A 17,845-nucleotide genomic window follows, 5' to 3' on the forward strand; every position below is an offset into this window, starting at 1 on the left:
ATATATCTGCTTTACATGTTTTCTTTTTTATTATTAGTTCTTAGCATGACTTCCTTAGTGCTAGACAGGTACTGCTTAGCTTAGCACAGCCCTTCAGATCAACTTTCTCCCCCAGCCTACAGGCACGCTGAGGAAAGTGCCTGGACTGACTTTTTCAGCCTTCAAACTGGACCACAGCCCTAGAAGCTTGTGGGTCCATGGGTCGAGGAAAGAAAGGTGGCGGCAGCGCACACACATGCAGTCCTGGAAAGCAGTACTCTGTCACCTGTTTCAGTGTTGATTCCAAATGATTATTTAGCAAATCTGTGAAGTTTTGGAGAGACCAGACTTGGCAGTTTCTGCATGCTGCAGTCAGCCAAAGCTCTGTCTCCTTGTAACAGTTTTAAGCTTTTTTTTTTCCTTGGGTTATAATTACATTGGTGTAGTAGGAGGCCACTTGTTTGTTTCCTGGCTGCCCAGACTCCTGAAATAATCACATAGAAACTATATTATTTAAATCACTGCTTGGCCAGTCACTTAAGCGTATTGCTAGCTAGCTCTTAACATCTAGAATTAACCCATTCCATTATTTATATTTGCCATGAGGTTTGTTGCCTACTGGCAAGGTTCCGGCTGACAGCTCCTGTCTTTCCCTTCAGGTGGCTACATGGTGTTTCACTTGACTCTGCCTTCTTTATCCCAGCATTCAGTTTAGTTTTCTCCGCCTAGTTGTATTTTGCCCTATCACAGGCCGAAGCAGCTTCTCTTTATTCACTAACCAATAAATGCAACACATATGCAGAAGGACTTCCCACACCACATTAGTTGCTTTTCCTTGAAAGCCCGTTTGTCCATTAGCTTGTTTTTAAAAGATAAATTTGGAGGTTTTCTAAGTCTTGGTTATAACAAAATACCAGATGCTGGATATAGAAGAGGTTATTTTGGTTCTTGATTCTCCCGGTTGGGAAGTTTCAGAGCATGGTACCAGGATCCAAATTCTGATGAGGGCCTCATGGAGGAAAGTCAGACAGGTGCTTGCAGAAGAGAGGAGGATATAAGAAGCCAGGTGCTTTTTGATAGCTAGTGGCATATCTAATCCATTCTCACAGAATCACATTAATCAGTTCATAAGGGTGCAGCCCCTTTGACCAAAATTCCTCTGAGTGAGGCCTGCACTGACAATTAAACTTCAGCGTGGTTTTGGTGGGGATAAACTACAATCCACCTACAGCAGAGTGGGAATTGGAGATGGATATAGACATGTACTTCTTTTGAAATCATTTGCTAAGTCACCACCCATTACTTTCATGACTGTGCAACCTGTGTGGAAAAGTTATCAACCACCAGCTGATATATGCCTCTTTAGGTCAGGAGGAGTACAAGTTTAGTGCCGCTTCTCAAGGCCCAGCATTCATTTCTACTAAGATTGCATTGTAACAGGGCAGAATTCTTTTCATCTGTTCTTTCTGTCCCGCCCACCAGTCATTCTTTGAAACGTGCTGAAAACTGCAGATTGCCCATTGCCCATAGGTCTCGCCCACAGGCTCCTTGGTAGTACAGTAGACTCAGATGCCAGCTTGATGTGGGCATGCCTCACAGGCATTCCTCATGGTCTTTATAGTCAGGAGCAATTGAGATTGGAGTAGGAGGAACAGGTTGTGAATGTTTCCAAAGCTCTTAGCCCAGCACATATGCTACTTCTCTGACATTCACTCACTATGAAACCTGCTGGTGGTATATATCCTCAAATGGGAGTCTCCTGCAACAGACACTGGAGCCAGGCAGCTTCCCCATTGTGGTGGGTTTGAGCAGCATCTACAAAGTTTTAAGACCACTACCTGTACACACTATCAGTTTTCAACAAAAGTGTTCTTGGTAATAAAAAATGAAGTAGTTTTACAATTTAACCAGTACAAATTAGGTAGTACCTGTGTTCATTGCAGCTCATTTAAATAGATATATTCATTAATAGAAAACTTAACATTTTAAATTTCAAAAATACTGTATCTAAAACCTTAACCACTGCCCAATGAGAAGTTTCCCTACTGGCTCCAGGGAAAACGCAGCTTTGGTATTATTTATGTCTGAAAGGTTCTGTTTCGGTCAGCAATCGCGGTGGGCGCCAGTGCATGGCCAGAATGTTGAGCAGACACTGATCCTCCTGCTACCTTGTTGATTTCAGCAGGGAGGAGAGAGCGATGGCTTTTCTCACACAGAGAGCCAGCCCCAGCGGCTTCCCCAGCCTCCGGACATGAGACAGCAGCCTGCTCGCAAGGTGACGCTGACCAAGGGGGGTCCTCAGCAGCCCCAGCACCTGCCTGTGGGGCCACACATGTACCCGGCTATTTCTCCAGGGATCAAAAGCATCCAAGGGATTCACCCAGCCAAGAAGGTACTGAATTGGAAGGGTCCTGCCTCCTATAAGTTTCCTGGTCACTGGCTGAAAGAAGTTGGAGTTAGGTGGTTTTTCTGGCATTTGCTAATGTTCACAGTGGTAAACGAGCCATTGTTTTCTTAGTCCTGGTTTAGAAAGCCTTCCCTCTAGTCATTTCCTCGGTGGTACAACTAGAGAGTGTGGCTGTCCTGTACATCTGAATACCACTGTACTGTACAGACAGTACTGGGCTCCTGTGTTCCTTCTACCCACTTGACCCCAGAGATGTCCCTAAATGGAGAACTAGGACTGTGCCCTTCCTGCCTGTAATTACCCATCAGCTCAAGAATATAGACAAAGGGGGCTGGAGAGATGACTCAGAGGTTAAGAGCACGGACTGCTCTTCCAGAGGTCCTGAGTTCAATTCCCAGCAACTATAATGAGATCTGGTGCCCTCTTTTGGCATGCAAGCATACACGGAAGGAATGTTGTATACATAATAAATAAATAAATCTTTAAAAGAATAGAGACAAAGTCCTGTGGGGGTATGAAGGTGAATGAAGGTCATTTCCTTTGGGCCCAGCCTATCTGTGGACTCCTTACCCTTCTTGAGGAGGCCAGTCTAGTCATGTTGCAGGCAGCGCAGTAACAGTGTACTCGTCCTCAGTTTCTGGGGGAAAGGCAACCTTCTACTTTTCCAAAGCAGATGGATACAAAGTCATCCATGTCTAAGGAACAGGTGAGGCCAGGCAGAGGGAGCCTGGTGCTGGCGCTGCCCCTCTTCAGATGTGGGGTCTACTCATGCAATATTCCATTTCACCTTGTGTGTCCTGTCAGTAGATGACTCTGCTGCTACAGCAGGCCAGATGTGCACATATTAGTGATAAATCCAGCAATAAAATGGTTGATCTCACAGCTTGTTCCAGGCTGCATTTCAGACCTAACCCCTGGCTGCATTAAGAACATAACTTTAGAAAATTACATGCGGGTATACTAGAGATGCTTCACCCACCCTCAGCCCTCTTAGCTCTCCTTTAAGAGGCCAGTGGGGTTTCTCACTTGTTAGAGCTATTGTGAGGCTTTTATAAGATAATTATGGCAAAACCTACTATCTGGCTGAAATTTGTACAAGAGTGTTTATATTGTGACTTCCTGTAATGAAAGCAGAAGGCTGGTTCATTCACTTTTGAGTTGTCTCCTGTGTGAGACCTGGAACAGTCTCCACTTCTCCACAGCTTGTCTCACAGCAGTAGTGGTGACCTTCTGTAGATGAACCTCTACTTGTATTCCTCTAGAGCTCCATACTTGTGGTAGCATTGCATATCCTAGGCATCAGCTATGGCTTTCTACCTTTTCTTATGAGGTGGCAGCTTTTGCTGAATTGTTCCTTTTAACCAAACGCTGGTACAGAATTAGGGTAGGACATGGGTGAGGTCCAGTGTGCTTCAGTTCCATTGTCTCTGCATTCCTAGTTAGATAACTGCAGAATTAGGCCGTCTCTTTTTAATTATTGTACTAGTTGAAAATACTGGAAATGCCAGATATCTCTTTTTAAAGGCTCTTCATTGTAGTTCCGACCCTTGGGTGGCTTTGAAAAATGGTGCTTTTGAGGTTCTTTTACCCCTTTTTGGTATATGATTATGTAAGAGCTCTGGAGGTGATTGTCACAGAAGACCAGGTGAAGTCCTGTTTCAAAGGGTGAATATAACTTGTTGTGTGTGACACATTATTGATGTTAGCAGGCTAGCACTGTGTATACCATGTGTCCATTAGCCTTTGCCATGGTGGGAAAAGTTGTGTGCTTGGGGCAGTTAAGATGGGTTCTGTGGCCCCCCCCCCGCCCCCCCCTCCCCGGTGTGCTAATGGCAGCCAGTGCCTGTATCCTTACAGTGTTTGTATCATGAATGAAAGTAGCACCAGAATCCCTCCCAGTTATAGCTTCAGAACTCTGGGCTTCCATCTTAGCCTCATTGTACTTGCTGGTGTTGCTTCAGTTAGCTATTAGGCCACTCTTTAACGTTTGATTAACACACAGAAGGTTCTGTGACTCATAGCATGTCCTCATGGACCCTGGGCACATGCTTGCTTTGTACTTTATTAGCTACTACAGGAAGAATCTACTTGGGTATCAGAATACATCTTCTTTGTCATTACCAGGCCATCATGCATGGACGAGGCCGAGGAGTAGCAGGTCCCATGGGCCGAGGGCGCCTAATGCCAAATAAGCAGAACCTTCGAGTGGTGGAATGCAAACCACAGCCCTGTGTGGTGTCTGTGGAAGGACTCTCCTCATCCACCACTGATGCCCAGCTGAAGAGCCTGCTGATGTCTGTGGGGCCAATCCAGGTGGGTTTCCTGCAGGTGGTGACGATGCCAGTGAGTCATCTCTCCAGATAAAACTGCTGTGTCATACGTGAGCACAGTGGGCCCTTGTGGGTTACATTGTATTAAGATGGTACTGGAGAAGAAAGGTGCTGATGCTTGCCTCATACCGAGTTCAGATTCTCATTTTCAAAGTTTAAGAAGTAGTGCTCTAGTAGAACATATTATCCTTTGAAATCTGTCTCTGAAGTTCACATGTGTACACATACCTATCCTTTTTCTCAAATCACATTTTACTTGTGATAATTTCTTAGAATTTTAAATAATTAGCTACTTTGTCTTATTTTTCTGAAGCTCTCTCACATAGTCACAATTCTGATGCTCATTTTAGTATCTACAGGACACATGCAGCAGTTACTTGTACTTTATTGTCATGTCCTTTCAAATGACAGAGTCTGATGCTTCAGGTCTGAGCTTGTTACCAGTGGTGTGAAGGATGGAGACAGACATCATCCCATGTCTGCTATAGACAAGTTTACCCTGCATTCTCTTCTGCAGGTGGTCTTCAGAGTCATGCCTGGCCAGTGAAAAATGCAAGTTACCCAGAGAATGTTACATTTCTGAGCAGAATGAAGGGCCTACTTTTACTTTAGTTCTTGACTAAGGTGTTTCCGACCTCCATTTACATATAGGTGTAGTGGCTCAGGCCTTTAATCCCAGCATTTGGGAGGCAGAGGCAGGAGGACCTCTGTGAGTTTGAGCCCAGCCTATTCTACATAACAGGTTCTGGGCTAAGATTATATAGCAAGAAAAATCCTGTCCCAAACAGATGTTTCCTGTTTACTATTAAGAGGTCTTAAAGTGAATAGATGAGAAAGCCTTCTAAAACTGAGCCTAGTGTTTAGGTATTTGAGTTTAATGATAGCCATCTTCATTATGGGATTCTTGAGAAGCTGTTAGATTTAATTTAATATTTATTATTGAGAAGTTAACCTTCAGACTTTGGCTCCCACGTGTACCAGGTGTTGGTAACGCTTTGTCTTTAAGGGTAGGTGGTTTTAGCCACTATAGTGGTGCACACCTGTAATCTCAACACTGAGAAACTCACACAGAAGGAGCACGAGTTTGAGGCCATCTGGGGGTACATATTGAGACTGTCTAAAAGGGGATAGATGCTTTCTGAGTAGTTGATTGTAGCATGGTTTATTTGTAGAAACAGAATTAATAATAGAGAATTGTAGATGTATTATCATGTGAGACAAAATAATAATTGAAAATTCTGGTTCACATAATAGCCCAGATTCCAACACTAGAGCCTGCACCATGGCTTCAGATGCTTGCTAAATGAAGGCTTGCTAAATGGGTCTTGTGTGTATTCTCACTTTCCAGAATCTATGCCCTAAGTGTGAGGGCAGCTGTAGCACTGTTGCCATGTGCCCTGGCTTCACCATAAGCAATCCTGGGTATTCTCTTTACTCTGGTTATCCCCAGCAGATGGTCCAGTGGGACTCACAGGCTGCCTGGAGATAAATAGTTGAAACAATGTGACCTCTGTCTTACTTGTCTCATACAATAAGTTTTGTACTTTGATTAATATAAACCTCTTAAGTGGCTTTCCCCTCCTTTTATTTGCCTCTTTGTGTGTGTGTGTGTGTGTGTGTGTGTTCTGAAAACAATCAGAATAATTGTGTTTTAAATGAAGTTGATTGTGGCCATCCCCAGTCCCAAGCAGAAGAGATGCTGCTGTTGATAAATGGCATGTGTTAGAGAGGAAGGCCTGAGAGCCAATGGAGAGTTTCCTAGGTTACACCAGTGACATGCCTACCCTTTAGATGAGTTAGAAGCTTCAGTGCTATGTGACACTCTGGGAGTCCCTGAGGAACTGATGGGCCAAGGCCTATTCACCCTGGAAGCAGAGCAGTTGGACTCCTTCTGGTCTTAGGTCAGTGGGATGGTTTTGAGTAGGATTGTGTGGATTTTCTCAGCACCTGTAAATTACTTTTCTTCTCCTTCTCCTTCTCCTCCTCCTCCTCCTCCTCCTCCTCCTCCTCCTCCTCCTCCTCCTCCTCCTCCCTCCCTCTCTCCCTTCTCTTCCCCTCCCCTCCCTTTCTTCTTTCATTTGGCTTTTCAGGACAGGGTTTCTCTGTGTGACCCTGGTTGTCCTAGAACTCACTCTATACACCAGCCTGGTCTTGAACCCAGAGATCCAACTGCCTCTGCCTCCCAAGTTCTGGATTAAAGGCGTATAGCAACCAAACAAAACAAGGTCTGGTAGTGTTTAATGGGTAAAGAAGTGACTGAGCACTTTTAATGGCTCAGCAGTTAAGAGTTTATATTGCTCTTCAAGAGGACTAGAATTCAATTCCCAGCACTCACATTAGGTAAACTCACAACTGCCTGTAAACATTTGATACATCTGACTTTCTTGGGCACATACACACACACTCAATTTTTAATAATTTTTTTAAGTGATAGAAATGTGATTTCAAGAGTGCTTGATTACTTTGACAGGTTTAAATACAGATATCAAAGAAATGGTGTTAAGTGGTAGAATTAGATCTCCATCCAGCACTGTTGTTCTGCTTTGAGGAGAAGCAGTGTGTTTTTTCTCTTTGGGGAATTATATTTCAAAATGAAATGTAGGGTCGATGTGCTTTGGGTATGGCACCACCTAGTGCTCACTTTCTTAGTACTGGTGTTGGCCAAGAGGATACTTGTTCTTTCAAGCCTTTTACTTGAGAGAGTGATGGTAAACCATACTTGAGTACCTGTCAGAACTGAGAATTGTGTTTGGTCAGGCAGTGATTCCATAGAAACTACTGATCTCCATTAGCATGCTACTGCCTAACACTCTCCCAGCTCTTCTAGACCAAAGGAGACTGGTGAAAGGTTGAGCAAGAGATAGATGAGGTGTAAGGCTCCTGATGTTTAAGTTTCAGATGGAGAGGGTGCAGCTAGTTGAGACCTGTGAGTCAGAAGTCACTCTGTTCTGAGAGCAGAGCCAGGTTAAAGCTTAGAGCCAAGAAAATAGGTTCATTGTAACTTCAGGGCCCCTCTGCTTGAAGAAATCTGTTTGCTAGGTTTTGCCTGAAATTGTTTTAAGAAGAAAATTAAGTTTTTACCCCATGAACCTGAGGTATCTGAGAACAAAAAGTCACTCCTTCCCATGTGGCTCAGTGACAATGACTTCAAGGCAAGTACTGGGTTTGAGCCATAATGTAGTGATAACTGGCATCTGATTCCTGCCTCTGGCCAGATTTTCATATTTTGTGTTAGCATGTTTGTTTGTTCTAGTAGTTCTGTGGACTAGATTGAAATGCCCAGCCTTGTGAGTATGTTTCTCACTGCCACATTGACTATTGGGAAGGTAGCTAGCCAAAGCAGTGAGATAACAGGCTCTGGGGCCTGCATTGACTTAAGATCCCGTTTTGCCATTTCTCAGTGTGCAGCTTTTGTCAGCATTCTCACTTGCAAGCCAGGTTTGCTACATCTGTAGAAATGTAGAGCTGAGAAAAATCCAAAGCTCTGGGGGTACAATGTGCCATCCATGCATAGAGCCCCTCACCCAGAGTGGACACTTGGTGAATATGTTATGTGTCCAGTGCCATGTGGCCATAACCCATTTACCCTGTGGTAAACCAGGGATAAGAGTCATTCTTTGGACAGATGAGGACACCATCAAAAGGCATAGGGAAAGAGTTTTTACCCATGGGTACCTGTGTCAGTCTCAGAGTGGAGAGGGATCTGAATATCATACTAGAGGGTAGACGTGCTACTCCCCAGCTAATCAGCAGCATTGCTTTGCACAGGTGCCCAGGGAGGCAATGAAGGACAGGTAGCTTGTTTTCATGTTTCAGGTGACAACCTCACCTGCTGCTTTGTATAGAAATTTATAATATGTAATTGCTCATATTCTATGTCACAATTGGCATTAATTGTCTTTGTTTTCTTCCCATAGAGTTTACAGATGCTTCCTCAGCAGCGGAAAGCCATAGCAAAGTTCAAGGAGCCAGCCCACGCACTAGCATTTCAGCAGAAATTCCACAGGTAGCCTCTGTGTTCTGTAGTTGGTAACTGCGGGGGGGGGGGGGGGGGGGGGGGGGGGGGGGGGGGGGGGGGGGGGGGGGGGGGGGGGGGGGGGGGGGGGGGGGGGGGGGGGGGGGGGGGGGGATGACAACGATGGGACGAGGGGAGTGCTGTACTGTATAGAGGTGCAGACCATGGCTATATATCTTTTCTGTAATCTACTTTTGTTGTCTGGAGAAGGCCCATTCTGCTTTCATATACCTTGGGTTTTTCTCATTAGGTTCTCCTTCACTTCTGTGCACGTTGGTGAATTGCTGTCATCAAGAGTTTGTGTTAACTGTTTTTCCAAATTTCCATAGGCACATGATTGATCTGTCCCACATAAACGTGGCCCTGATAGTGGAGTGATCTTGAATGGGAAACCCTGACCTCATGCTGCACACACTGTGGAATTTCTTCAAGGAAGCTATAGGTTGGCACAGGATCTCCAGAAGTGTAGGTCTCTCCAGTCTGCAGTTTGCCATCTTGTCTGCACGCCAACCAGCCACAGGGTGATTCCAGAAGCGAGTTAAACTGGTGGACATGGGATTGGAGTCTGGTGTTAGATCGCTTTGAATTCTGTCGTCCACAGAACTCTGTCCTCGTGTTCTTTTGTTTCCAAGTGCTTACAATGCATGTAGACCTTGTTCTTCATGATCCTACTATGTGATTGGTCACAGTCTTAGATTCAGGAAAGAATGTTACCAGCTCAAATTCCAAGGATTTTTCCACAGTAAAGAATATTTGATAATGGTTGCACTTATCTTCAGTACAGGCTAGAAAAGAGTTCTCAACCAGGCTTAACTGGAGTGATCTCAGAAAGCCCTCACAGGCTCTGGTAAAACAAAGGTAAAAATTCGAGTGATTATGATTGACACTCACCTGCCCTGGAAAGCCAGGGTGTGAGATGGGTGGCTGGGAATGGTGCCATGGAAGTGGCAATTCTGCTTCTTGTAAATACCTCCAAAGTGCTGCCTGTTTCAGCAGAAACTCTCAGGTGGGCACAGTGCTAGCTAAGCAAGCGCAGGGAGTTCCAGGTCCAGTGGCTCTGTCACCCTCACAGGCAGCCCTCTTGGCCTAGTTTCTTGGCACAGGTTGAGGCACAGCTTGAAAGGTGGTCAGACCTACTTGGGCCTCTGCTCTTTAAATGTCCTAGCTCTGTAGTGTGTGCTGTCATTGCTTTGATTACCTCACTGTCCTTCAGGGCTCTGAGTTTCCTTTGGGTTGCCCTTCTATCACATGTGGAGGGATGGATTTCTCAGCAGGGCTGATGCTGCCCAAGATAAGTGTGTCTGTCCACATTAGTCATTTTGGTCAGTTCTACCAGGCGAGACTCACTTTCTAAAAAAACATCCCATGGAAGTCCATGCTGGGCAGACACTGAATACAGTGCCTTACTATGTTTCCCCCATGAACGCGTCAGTGTTTGGGACATACTCTAAAATGGCAATGACACTAGGACACACTCAGGACTTTTTAGTTGTATTTTATACCTGTAATTTTATCTTTCATATCTTAATAGGACTGAGGGAAATAGAAGTCTGTTGTCATTTACTGTCGCTGGGTAATGAGGAGTAGGTGTAGGATGTGAAGTAGCTGGCTTCCACAGCTGAAGTTTTACATTACGTTCTCAATTAAGTTGCCAGTGTTAACAACCGGAGAATGGTATTCCAGGCCCTGTGAAACTTCATAGGACCAATTCTGAGATGATATTATATGCTAGCAAGGAGCACTGGGGGCAGTATAGTAGTTACTTGGGTTCCAGGCAATTGAGGTGAGGCATTTATAAGATGTCCTAGAAGACCTTGTGGCTATGGTGCCACCTCTGACCACAATGCCTCTGCTTCAGCCCTGGCAGGTGCATTGAGGGCCAGCCCCACTGGGCCTTTACCAAGCTTGCCCGGTCCATCCAAGTGCTATCTGGTCACCCCACTGTCTCTCCCACTCATTTCTCTTAGACACAGGGGTCGTTAAGATATTTCACTAAATTGGTGAGTTTGATAATATGTTAGCTCTATTTGGACAAGATAGAGGCCATGTAGGAGATTGAGGATTAGGACACAGAAAAAGAAGTTTAAGATGTTTGCTTCTTTCTGAAATAGTTTTGAGTGCTGGGCCTTTAAAACGCAAATCTACATTTTTTTTTTTATTTGTCTGAATAGGCACTGACGCATTGAAGTCATTTAAGGAAACAACCTCATCAGCAGCACTCTTCACCTCAGGCCCCAGGGCCACTTTGTGTGCGATGAGGTATCCAGGAGCATGTGTGTCCCTTAACTGTCTACACACATGAGCTAGCTTTCTCTATATTGCAGTGTCCTGAGAGACCAGCTCCAAGTACTGCTTAGAACAGCTGCTCACTCTGGCCTTGGTACACATCCACCTGGTGTGGACTGTCAGCCCAGGCAGGGCCAGCCTTAAAGGCTTAAACTTCTGTGAAGGAAACCACAGAAAGTGAAAGAAGCAGAATTAGAAAGAACGTTCCCCACTTGCAGTGCACTTCTCACAGTGAAGTCAAACCACCACCCGAACTCAACCCGTGGAAGATCTGCTGCAACCATTATCTCTGTTCTTTCTTTATCATGCATTTAAAATGAGAAGGAAAAGCATTAGCATACTGTGTAAATATGGACCTTTAAGATTAAAGTGTTATTGGAGATGCTTTCAACTCAAACAGCAACATCTTAGCTATTTGTTAGTTCTTTTTTTTTTTGTTGTTGTTGTCTTATCAAAGTTTAATGGAGACACTTTCATAATTGTTGTTGTGTACATTCGATTTTCATAAAGATGGTAGTAAGTCAATACATTAATCCTCATCTGTGTATTATTTGTTCACAAGTTCCAGAAGGTTGAAGGAATGGTCTCGCATCTGTCCTTAGGTGGAGAGTAGGGGGAGGGGACAAATAACTTTCCCTCTTTGCCTTGTTTATTTTGTGCTGTAATGATTGTGAGTTCACTTAGCTGCTTACCTCAACATAACCTTGTGTTCCCCTTGGCTTGGCCACATTTGTTAAATCCTTATTTTGAAACTCTTCTTGAGGGAGAAAATCTTACCTTTTCTTTTTCAAAAGAGATTCTGAGGTAAACTTCCACCCTGCCCACCCCCCCCCCCAATCCAAATAGGCAGCTTCTTATGCAGGTCCTGCGCCCATACCTTGCCGTGGAGGAGTGTGGTGGATGGGATGGGAGGTGGGTTTTCCATGACCATTTTCATCTGGATAGCTCTCATGTGATGTGCAAAGGTCCGGGATGGTTGTCTGAATCAGGATGGAGCTTAGGTCCTGCACCCAGGGGTGTGCCCCCCCCCCCCCAGCAACGTTCTGCCTGAAGCAGGTAGAAGAAGATTTTGCTGCTCACAGAAGCTGTCAGGGAACCTAAAAGGCATGGGAGGGAGGACTGGACAATGGTCCCGTGGGCGAGGAGCGAGTCTTAAGGATGGGAATGTCAGTGATGTACACCTCCGATGGGATCCCAAGGGTGGTCCTTTAGTAAGGCGAAGAGCCCCACAGATGAGCATGTGAGGGAATTCTTGGAGTGACGTAGGCCAGTTGAAGGGTCTTTCTTGGAGGACTAGGCTTAAAGACTATACCTGTCTTCTGTCTTTTGGTTTTTGTTTTGTTTGTCTTTTATCTCCTTGTGGCAATATTGGGAAGGTAAGCTTGATGTAGACTATTGGCTTCGATGCTAGTCGAAGATAAGTCCTAGTGATGTAAAGGCACTAGCCCAAGAGGTCTATGCAGTAGCTAAGTATTGTTCTTGGTCATTATTGGGTGCTCCGAGGCTCTTTTCTCTGTGTCCTCTGACCCAAGACAAAATGAACGAGTCAGTAAGCACATCCCTGTGCCAGGCTTTGGGCCACAAAGGGCGGCTCCGTTGTTTGCTGTTTCCCTTCCTGGGAATCAGCTTTAATTCCTGCCTCTTACTTGTTGGACCCAGCTTTGACTTTGCATCCTTAATCTCCTGCCCACTTATTTTTGTTTCTCAGAGAGGAAGAAAAGGCCTGGGAGAGCTAGTGGGAAAGGTGTTGGCCATTTGAGACTGTACCTTGAGGCACTCTGCAAAGGAACTAACTAATGGGGCACAGGGTGGGCAAGAACAAGACCCCTCCCCATAGGGGAAGCCATTAGAAGCTTAGCTCAGTTATGGGAGAGTCTTTAGATACTTTACCATGTTTAATAATACTGCCATGATGGTTTAGGAATTTTAAAATTTGTCAAGTGTTATTTTTATATTCTTAAGTATAAACTTTGAAAGGCAATTAGCCTTGACTTATTAAATCCTAAGGATTTTCTGTAAGGTTTTTTGCAACCTATTTAGTTTTGTCATTTGAAATGCCTAACTTCTTAGGTACACAAACCCATGTGTACTGGAACCAGAGTAATCCACTGATTCATATTGGATCCCAGGTATACCTTCTGTTGGTATCAAGTGTCAGGAAGGGGCACTTGTTAAGGCACCTCACCTGACTTCCCTAGAGACTGCTGATCATCTCCTCTTTCTGTTGTGTGATGGTAGGACAGCTGAAAGGACAGGCATTTGCACTGAGCAGCTCTCTCTCATCCAGGGCGTGGGTCCCTTAGACCTACCGTAGGGAGAGAGAGGTTCTAAGTGTTCTCCCTGGTTCAGTTTACTGATTTGAAAAGGTTTGTGGGGAAAGGCAGGTGATTTAGAGAGAACCTGTATAATTTTTGTCTCACACGTCCCACAGGTGGAATGGGCAGGTGCATGTTATTGTGTTCTGTGTTTGGAAGTTTAGTGTGCTCTAGACAGTAGACCTCTTGACCTTCTTACATGACTTCCTGCTAAACTGCTTTTTATTTTAAGGACACGTGCAGCGGAGGCTGGTTTGGGGACTAACACCTTTTGCATTCTGCACTGTTGTCTTAGAACACACACACTGTAGACAGCATGTTGCACCCAGACCACACTGACTGGCCCCTGAGGAGCACATAACCACCCGTTCTTTACATTTCACAGGTGTGGGATCCAGAGCTGTGTCCTCTGTGAGGACTTCCCTCCTAGGCTTTAATTTTGCTGTTTAATTTGCAGATGCAGCAGTGATGGAGAGTGGTTTCCTTTTGCTGTAAGAGTGTCTGATGTGTTCTCTTCTCCACTCTTGGCTCTACTCCCCTGCCCTGGCAAGGCTCTGGCTCCCTCCTCACCTTCTGCTTTCTTCCCTCTTCACACCTGAGGTATTGTCACTGTTTCCCTCCCAGCGATTCTCCTGTTTGCATGCTCTCTCCCTCCACTTCCATGGTTTCCGTGCTTGCAGTGGCCACTGATAATTGAGTCAGGTTCCCTCTGGCAGGAGGGAACATTGTGGATGTCTGCACCAGGGCCACATCTCCAGTTTCTCTAACCCTTTTGCCTCAACAGGTCTTTCCTTGGGATGTGCTCCTCCAGAACCTGAATTGGAGAGCCTGACTTTTGCTTGTTATTTTGCAGTTTGACTCTGGGCCTAAAGATGCCAGTGCCTCTCAGCTGTGGTCTGCATGTCATTAACCAGCCCTCTCTGTTTTTACTCCTCTACCTTTGCAGGACCCAGGGCGTGGGTCAGTGTTAGTGGTAGCGTGCTCTCATTCGCTTGGAAGTGGTGGCCGTGTGGCCGTTACACTGCCCTTGCTGATATGGCCCTCGTCGTCGTGTAATGTGTGTGCGCCTCCCTGCTGTGCAGGCAGCTTGGAGTGCGGGCTATGTTGCTGGAAGTGCGCTGGCTGCTTAGAAACCACGAGACACCGCCTTGCTTTCTTCTGGCCTCACTGTTTCTGCCAGTCACGTGCTCTTCCCATATGAGTGACACTGCTGTGCTTTACTCCAGTTTTCCTTGGCATTAACCACTTGGGAACTCTTGCAGGCTGTATATGTGAAAAATAGTAGTGACATAGGTGAAAAGAAAATGTATTGTTTGTGTATCATTTGTGTGGTTTCATAGCAAACAATGTGTTTGAACTGTACTGTAACCAAAAAGTCTGTCAATAAAATATTAAAGAGGTTCTCCTGACTGAAGAATTTACTTTCTCTTGCGTCTGTCGGGCCCCACACCATGTTCTGGGCACTGACTAGTCCTGGGTGGGTGGGATTGGGGAGAGGTGCCTCTCAGCACAGCCCAAAGCTGTAACATAGGTGTTTCCTTAGTGGAACCATGAAATCAGGTAACCGCTCTCCACTGTCCTGTTTTGCAGGACTTGGAACTGACCAAACGATGACAGGACCTTGCTGGGCAAGTTGGGGAGTTCATCTCTCCTTAGAACTAGTAATGCATTCATATGTAATTGTACAGCTTGCAAGAAATGCATATTTTGTCGCAGTGCTCTCAAGAGCCGAGACATGGAGATATCGGCCACAGCACCACGTTGTCCCACCCCTCCTTGCAGCTGCTACCTTTGTTCCATGCAGATCTTGTATTCCCAATCTGTTTTGAGAATGAAGCCTTACACTGCTCCTGGGTATGGATCCAAAGAGTAGTCAGTGTTGTGCCATGGGGCTAGGTTTCATCCTGGCCAGGCCATCTCCCTTCTCCCATTACCCTGTGCAGCTCTCCCCTTGTCTGGGCTAGCTACTCTTCTGCACAGAAGTACTCATACCTGCTCCTTGGCTTTCTTGAGAAGGAGTGCACGTTGCACCTGACCCAGACAGACCTTCATCGGCCAGTGGCTGTGAGGATAAGACAGGCGGTACACATGCAGCCATGCCTTGTCTGTCAGGCCAAGGCTATGTGTTGGCAGTCAATAGGAGGGGACTTGGGGCCAAGCTCCAGTTATCTAAGCAAGAAGAAAACCCTGTCCTGCCTTACATCCCACATAGCCGAGTTGTGGGTCATTTTTTAAATTTTGGCTATCAAAATAGCCCGGGGTTCATAAAGGGCTATATATCCAAGCATCAGCCGGAGGACGGGACCAGAGACCCATTCCAAACATGTTTCTGAAGTGTGCCCATTCTAGTCATGCCGGTGAGCAGGCTGCAAAAATGTTCCCTTTGCCCACAGGGCAGACCACTCAAAGGAAGCACTTGGAGTGGAGATCCACCATGCTCTGCAGAGAACCTGGGCGTTCTCAGCTTCTAGTCATTGCTGAGAATGGTAGTTTGATTTGACTGCATTTTCTTTTACTAACAAGTGCAGAAACCCTTGGGCTTGGTCAAGAAGAAAACGTTTTAATAAAGTAAAAATAAAATCCTGTTTCTCAAAACGTCAAAGTATGCTGACTAAGAAAAAAAAAGAGGAAGCATGACAGGTTACTGATGACGCAGTAGAGAGTATCCTTAGGTTTGTGTGTGGTTGTGATCATGTGTTCTGTCCTCGGATGTATCGCTTCACACCTGCAGCCCTGCCATGGTGCAGAACCCTCTTCATCCTTGGTCAACTTGGTTCTGTCCCCACTGAACACCTGACTCCCAGCAGTTACTATTCTGCGCTGTAAGGATTTCATGGCTAAGGAATCATGCAGAATTTTTTCTTTTGTGACATTTTTGTCGTCAAGGTCTATTCATGGAGATCATTTTAGGAATTCCTTTGTAGTCTGCTAGTTAGCCACACCTTGCTTCCAGGTAGCTTATACTTTGTTACTGTGAAGACATGGACATGAGCATTTAGATGTCTGTAAATCCTGTATTCAGTAATTTTGGCTGTGCATCCAGCAATGAATGGTGGATCACATGGTAACTGTTTAGATTTTGAGGCGCCACTATCTTGGTCTCTGTAGAGGCTTCATCATCTTACAGTCTCATCAGTGGCGTCTGGTGCTCCCACCCGCTTCTCGCCAGCATGTTTTACAGACAGCTGTCCTGTCAGGTAGGCAGTGATGTTGGTAGTTTTGATTTGCATTCTTTTTTTTTAAATATTTATTTATTTATTATGTATACAATATTCTGTCTGTGTGTATGCCTGCAGGCCAGAAGAGGGCACCAGACCCCATTACAGATGGTTGTGAGCCACCATGTGGTTGCTGGGAATTGAACTCAGGACCTTTGGAAGAGCAGGCAATGCTCTTAACCACTGAGCCATCTCTCCAGCCCCTTTGATTTGCATTCTGATGAAGCTGAATACCCTTTTGTGCTTATGGCCGTTTTTGGTTTTTTGTTTGTTTGTTTGTTTGTTTGTTTTTTGTTTGTTTTTCGAGACAGGGTTTCTCTGTGGCTTTGGAGCCTGTCCTGGAACTAGCTCTTGTAGACCAGGCTGGCCTCGAACTCACAGAGATCCGCCTGCCTCTGCCTCCCAAGTGCTGGGATTAAAGGCATGCGTCACCACCGCCCGGCCAGGCTGTTTGTGTTAGGAATAAAGTCATCAAAGCCAGCTTTGCAGATCTGTGCAAATAAAAATATGGATGATACAGACATTTTCTAGTTTATTAAGAGGCCACAGTGGACATTTAGCTTAAACTGTTCTCTGTGGGAGCAGCAACATGATGAGCTCGTCATAATGGAGATGCAGCCGTGTCCACACAAATCAACCCATCACTATTCTTGTTATCAGTGCAACAGAAACCCTAAAGAAAGTACCTGAGACCAGATACTACATTGAGAAGTACGATATGGACTGGGAGAGATGACTGATTTAGTAAAGTACTTTTTGTTCAAGCATGAGGACCTGCGTTTGGGTCCCCAGCATAGACATAAAAAGCTGACTGTGAAGGCATACATCTGTAATCCCAGTGGTGGGGGAGGTAGAGATAGGTGAATCTGCTTTTCAAAGCAGATTTTTACAGAGTCCTGGAATCTTCGAGCAGTCTGGATTGGGCATCATAGCATGCATTGGCCCCCATTGCCTGGTCTGTGAAGCCTTCCCCTGGAAACTAGTTGAAGCCTCTGGCAGACAAACTGGAATGCCTGGGAGCAGACCCAGCTGTGTGTGGAGGCCTGCAGAGCAGGCTTTCTGATCCCTGGGCCTAGTCGCCAACCCATGTGTCAGAGAGAGTAACTAACTGCAGGAAACAAATGATAGGAAGTTCATTGCTCATGCTGGGGAAACTGAACACATTTGGAAAACAAAGATCCTTGTGGAACACATTTGGAAACCCCATGGTTCTCGTGGGCATGTGAGTGCTGGTGATACAGCTCGCAGAGTGTCCTTTGTGGCTCCCAAAGCCACTTAGATTTCTCCTATAGCTT

General features: G+C 45.5%; 1 protein-coding gene across 4 annotated transcripts in view; it reads left to right on the forward strand.

The window, feature by feature from the left end:
• The window catches only part of Rbm33 (RNA binding motif protein 33), a 116,202-nt gene extending 101,467 nt beyond the window's left edge, over nucleotides 1–14,735 (forward strand). For 2 of the 4 annotated variants that reach the window (XM_050119913.1, XM_050119915.1), the window contains 4 exons: nucleotides 2,165–2,371; nucleotides 4,511–4,699; nucleotides 8,634–8,722; nucleotides 9,061–14,735. In XM_050119913.1, the coding sequence (XP_049975870.1) occupies nucleotides 2,165–2,371; nucleotides 4,511–4,699; nucleotides 8,634–8,722; nucleotides 9,061–9,109 (534 nt within the window). In that variant the 3' untranslated portion in view covers nucleotides 9,110–14,735. Of the gene's footprint in view, nucleotides 1–2,161; nucleotides 2,372–4,510; nucleotides 4,700–8,633; nucleotides 8,723–9,060 lie in introns of all 4 variants that reach the window. The other 2 variants (XM_050119912.1, XM_050119914.1) reach the window with 1 other exon arrangement.
• The last annotated feature ends 3,110 nt before the right edge of the window (nucleotides 14,736–17,845 follow it).

This window comes from Alexandromys fortis, unplaced genomic scaffold (genome assembly GCF_014885135.2).
Source record: "Alexandromys fortis isolate MF-2015 unplaced genomic scaffold, M_Fortis_MF-2015_v1.1 scaffold_177, whole genome shotgun sequence".
Classification (NCBI taxonomy): Eukaryota; Metazoa; Chordata; class Mammalia; order Rodentia; family Cricetidae; genus Alexandromys; species Alexandromys fortis.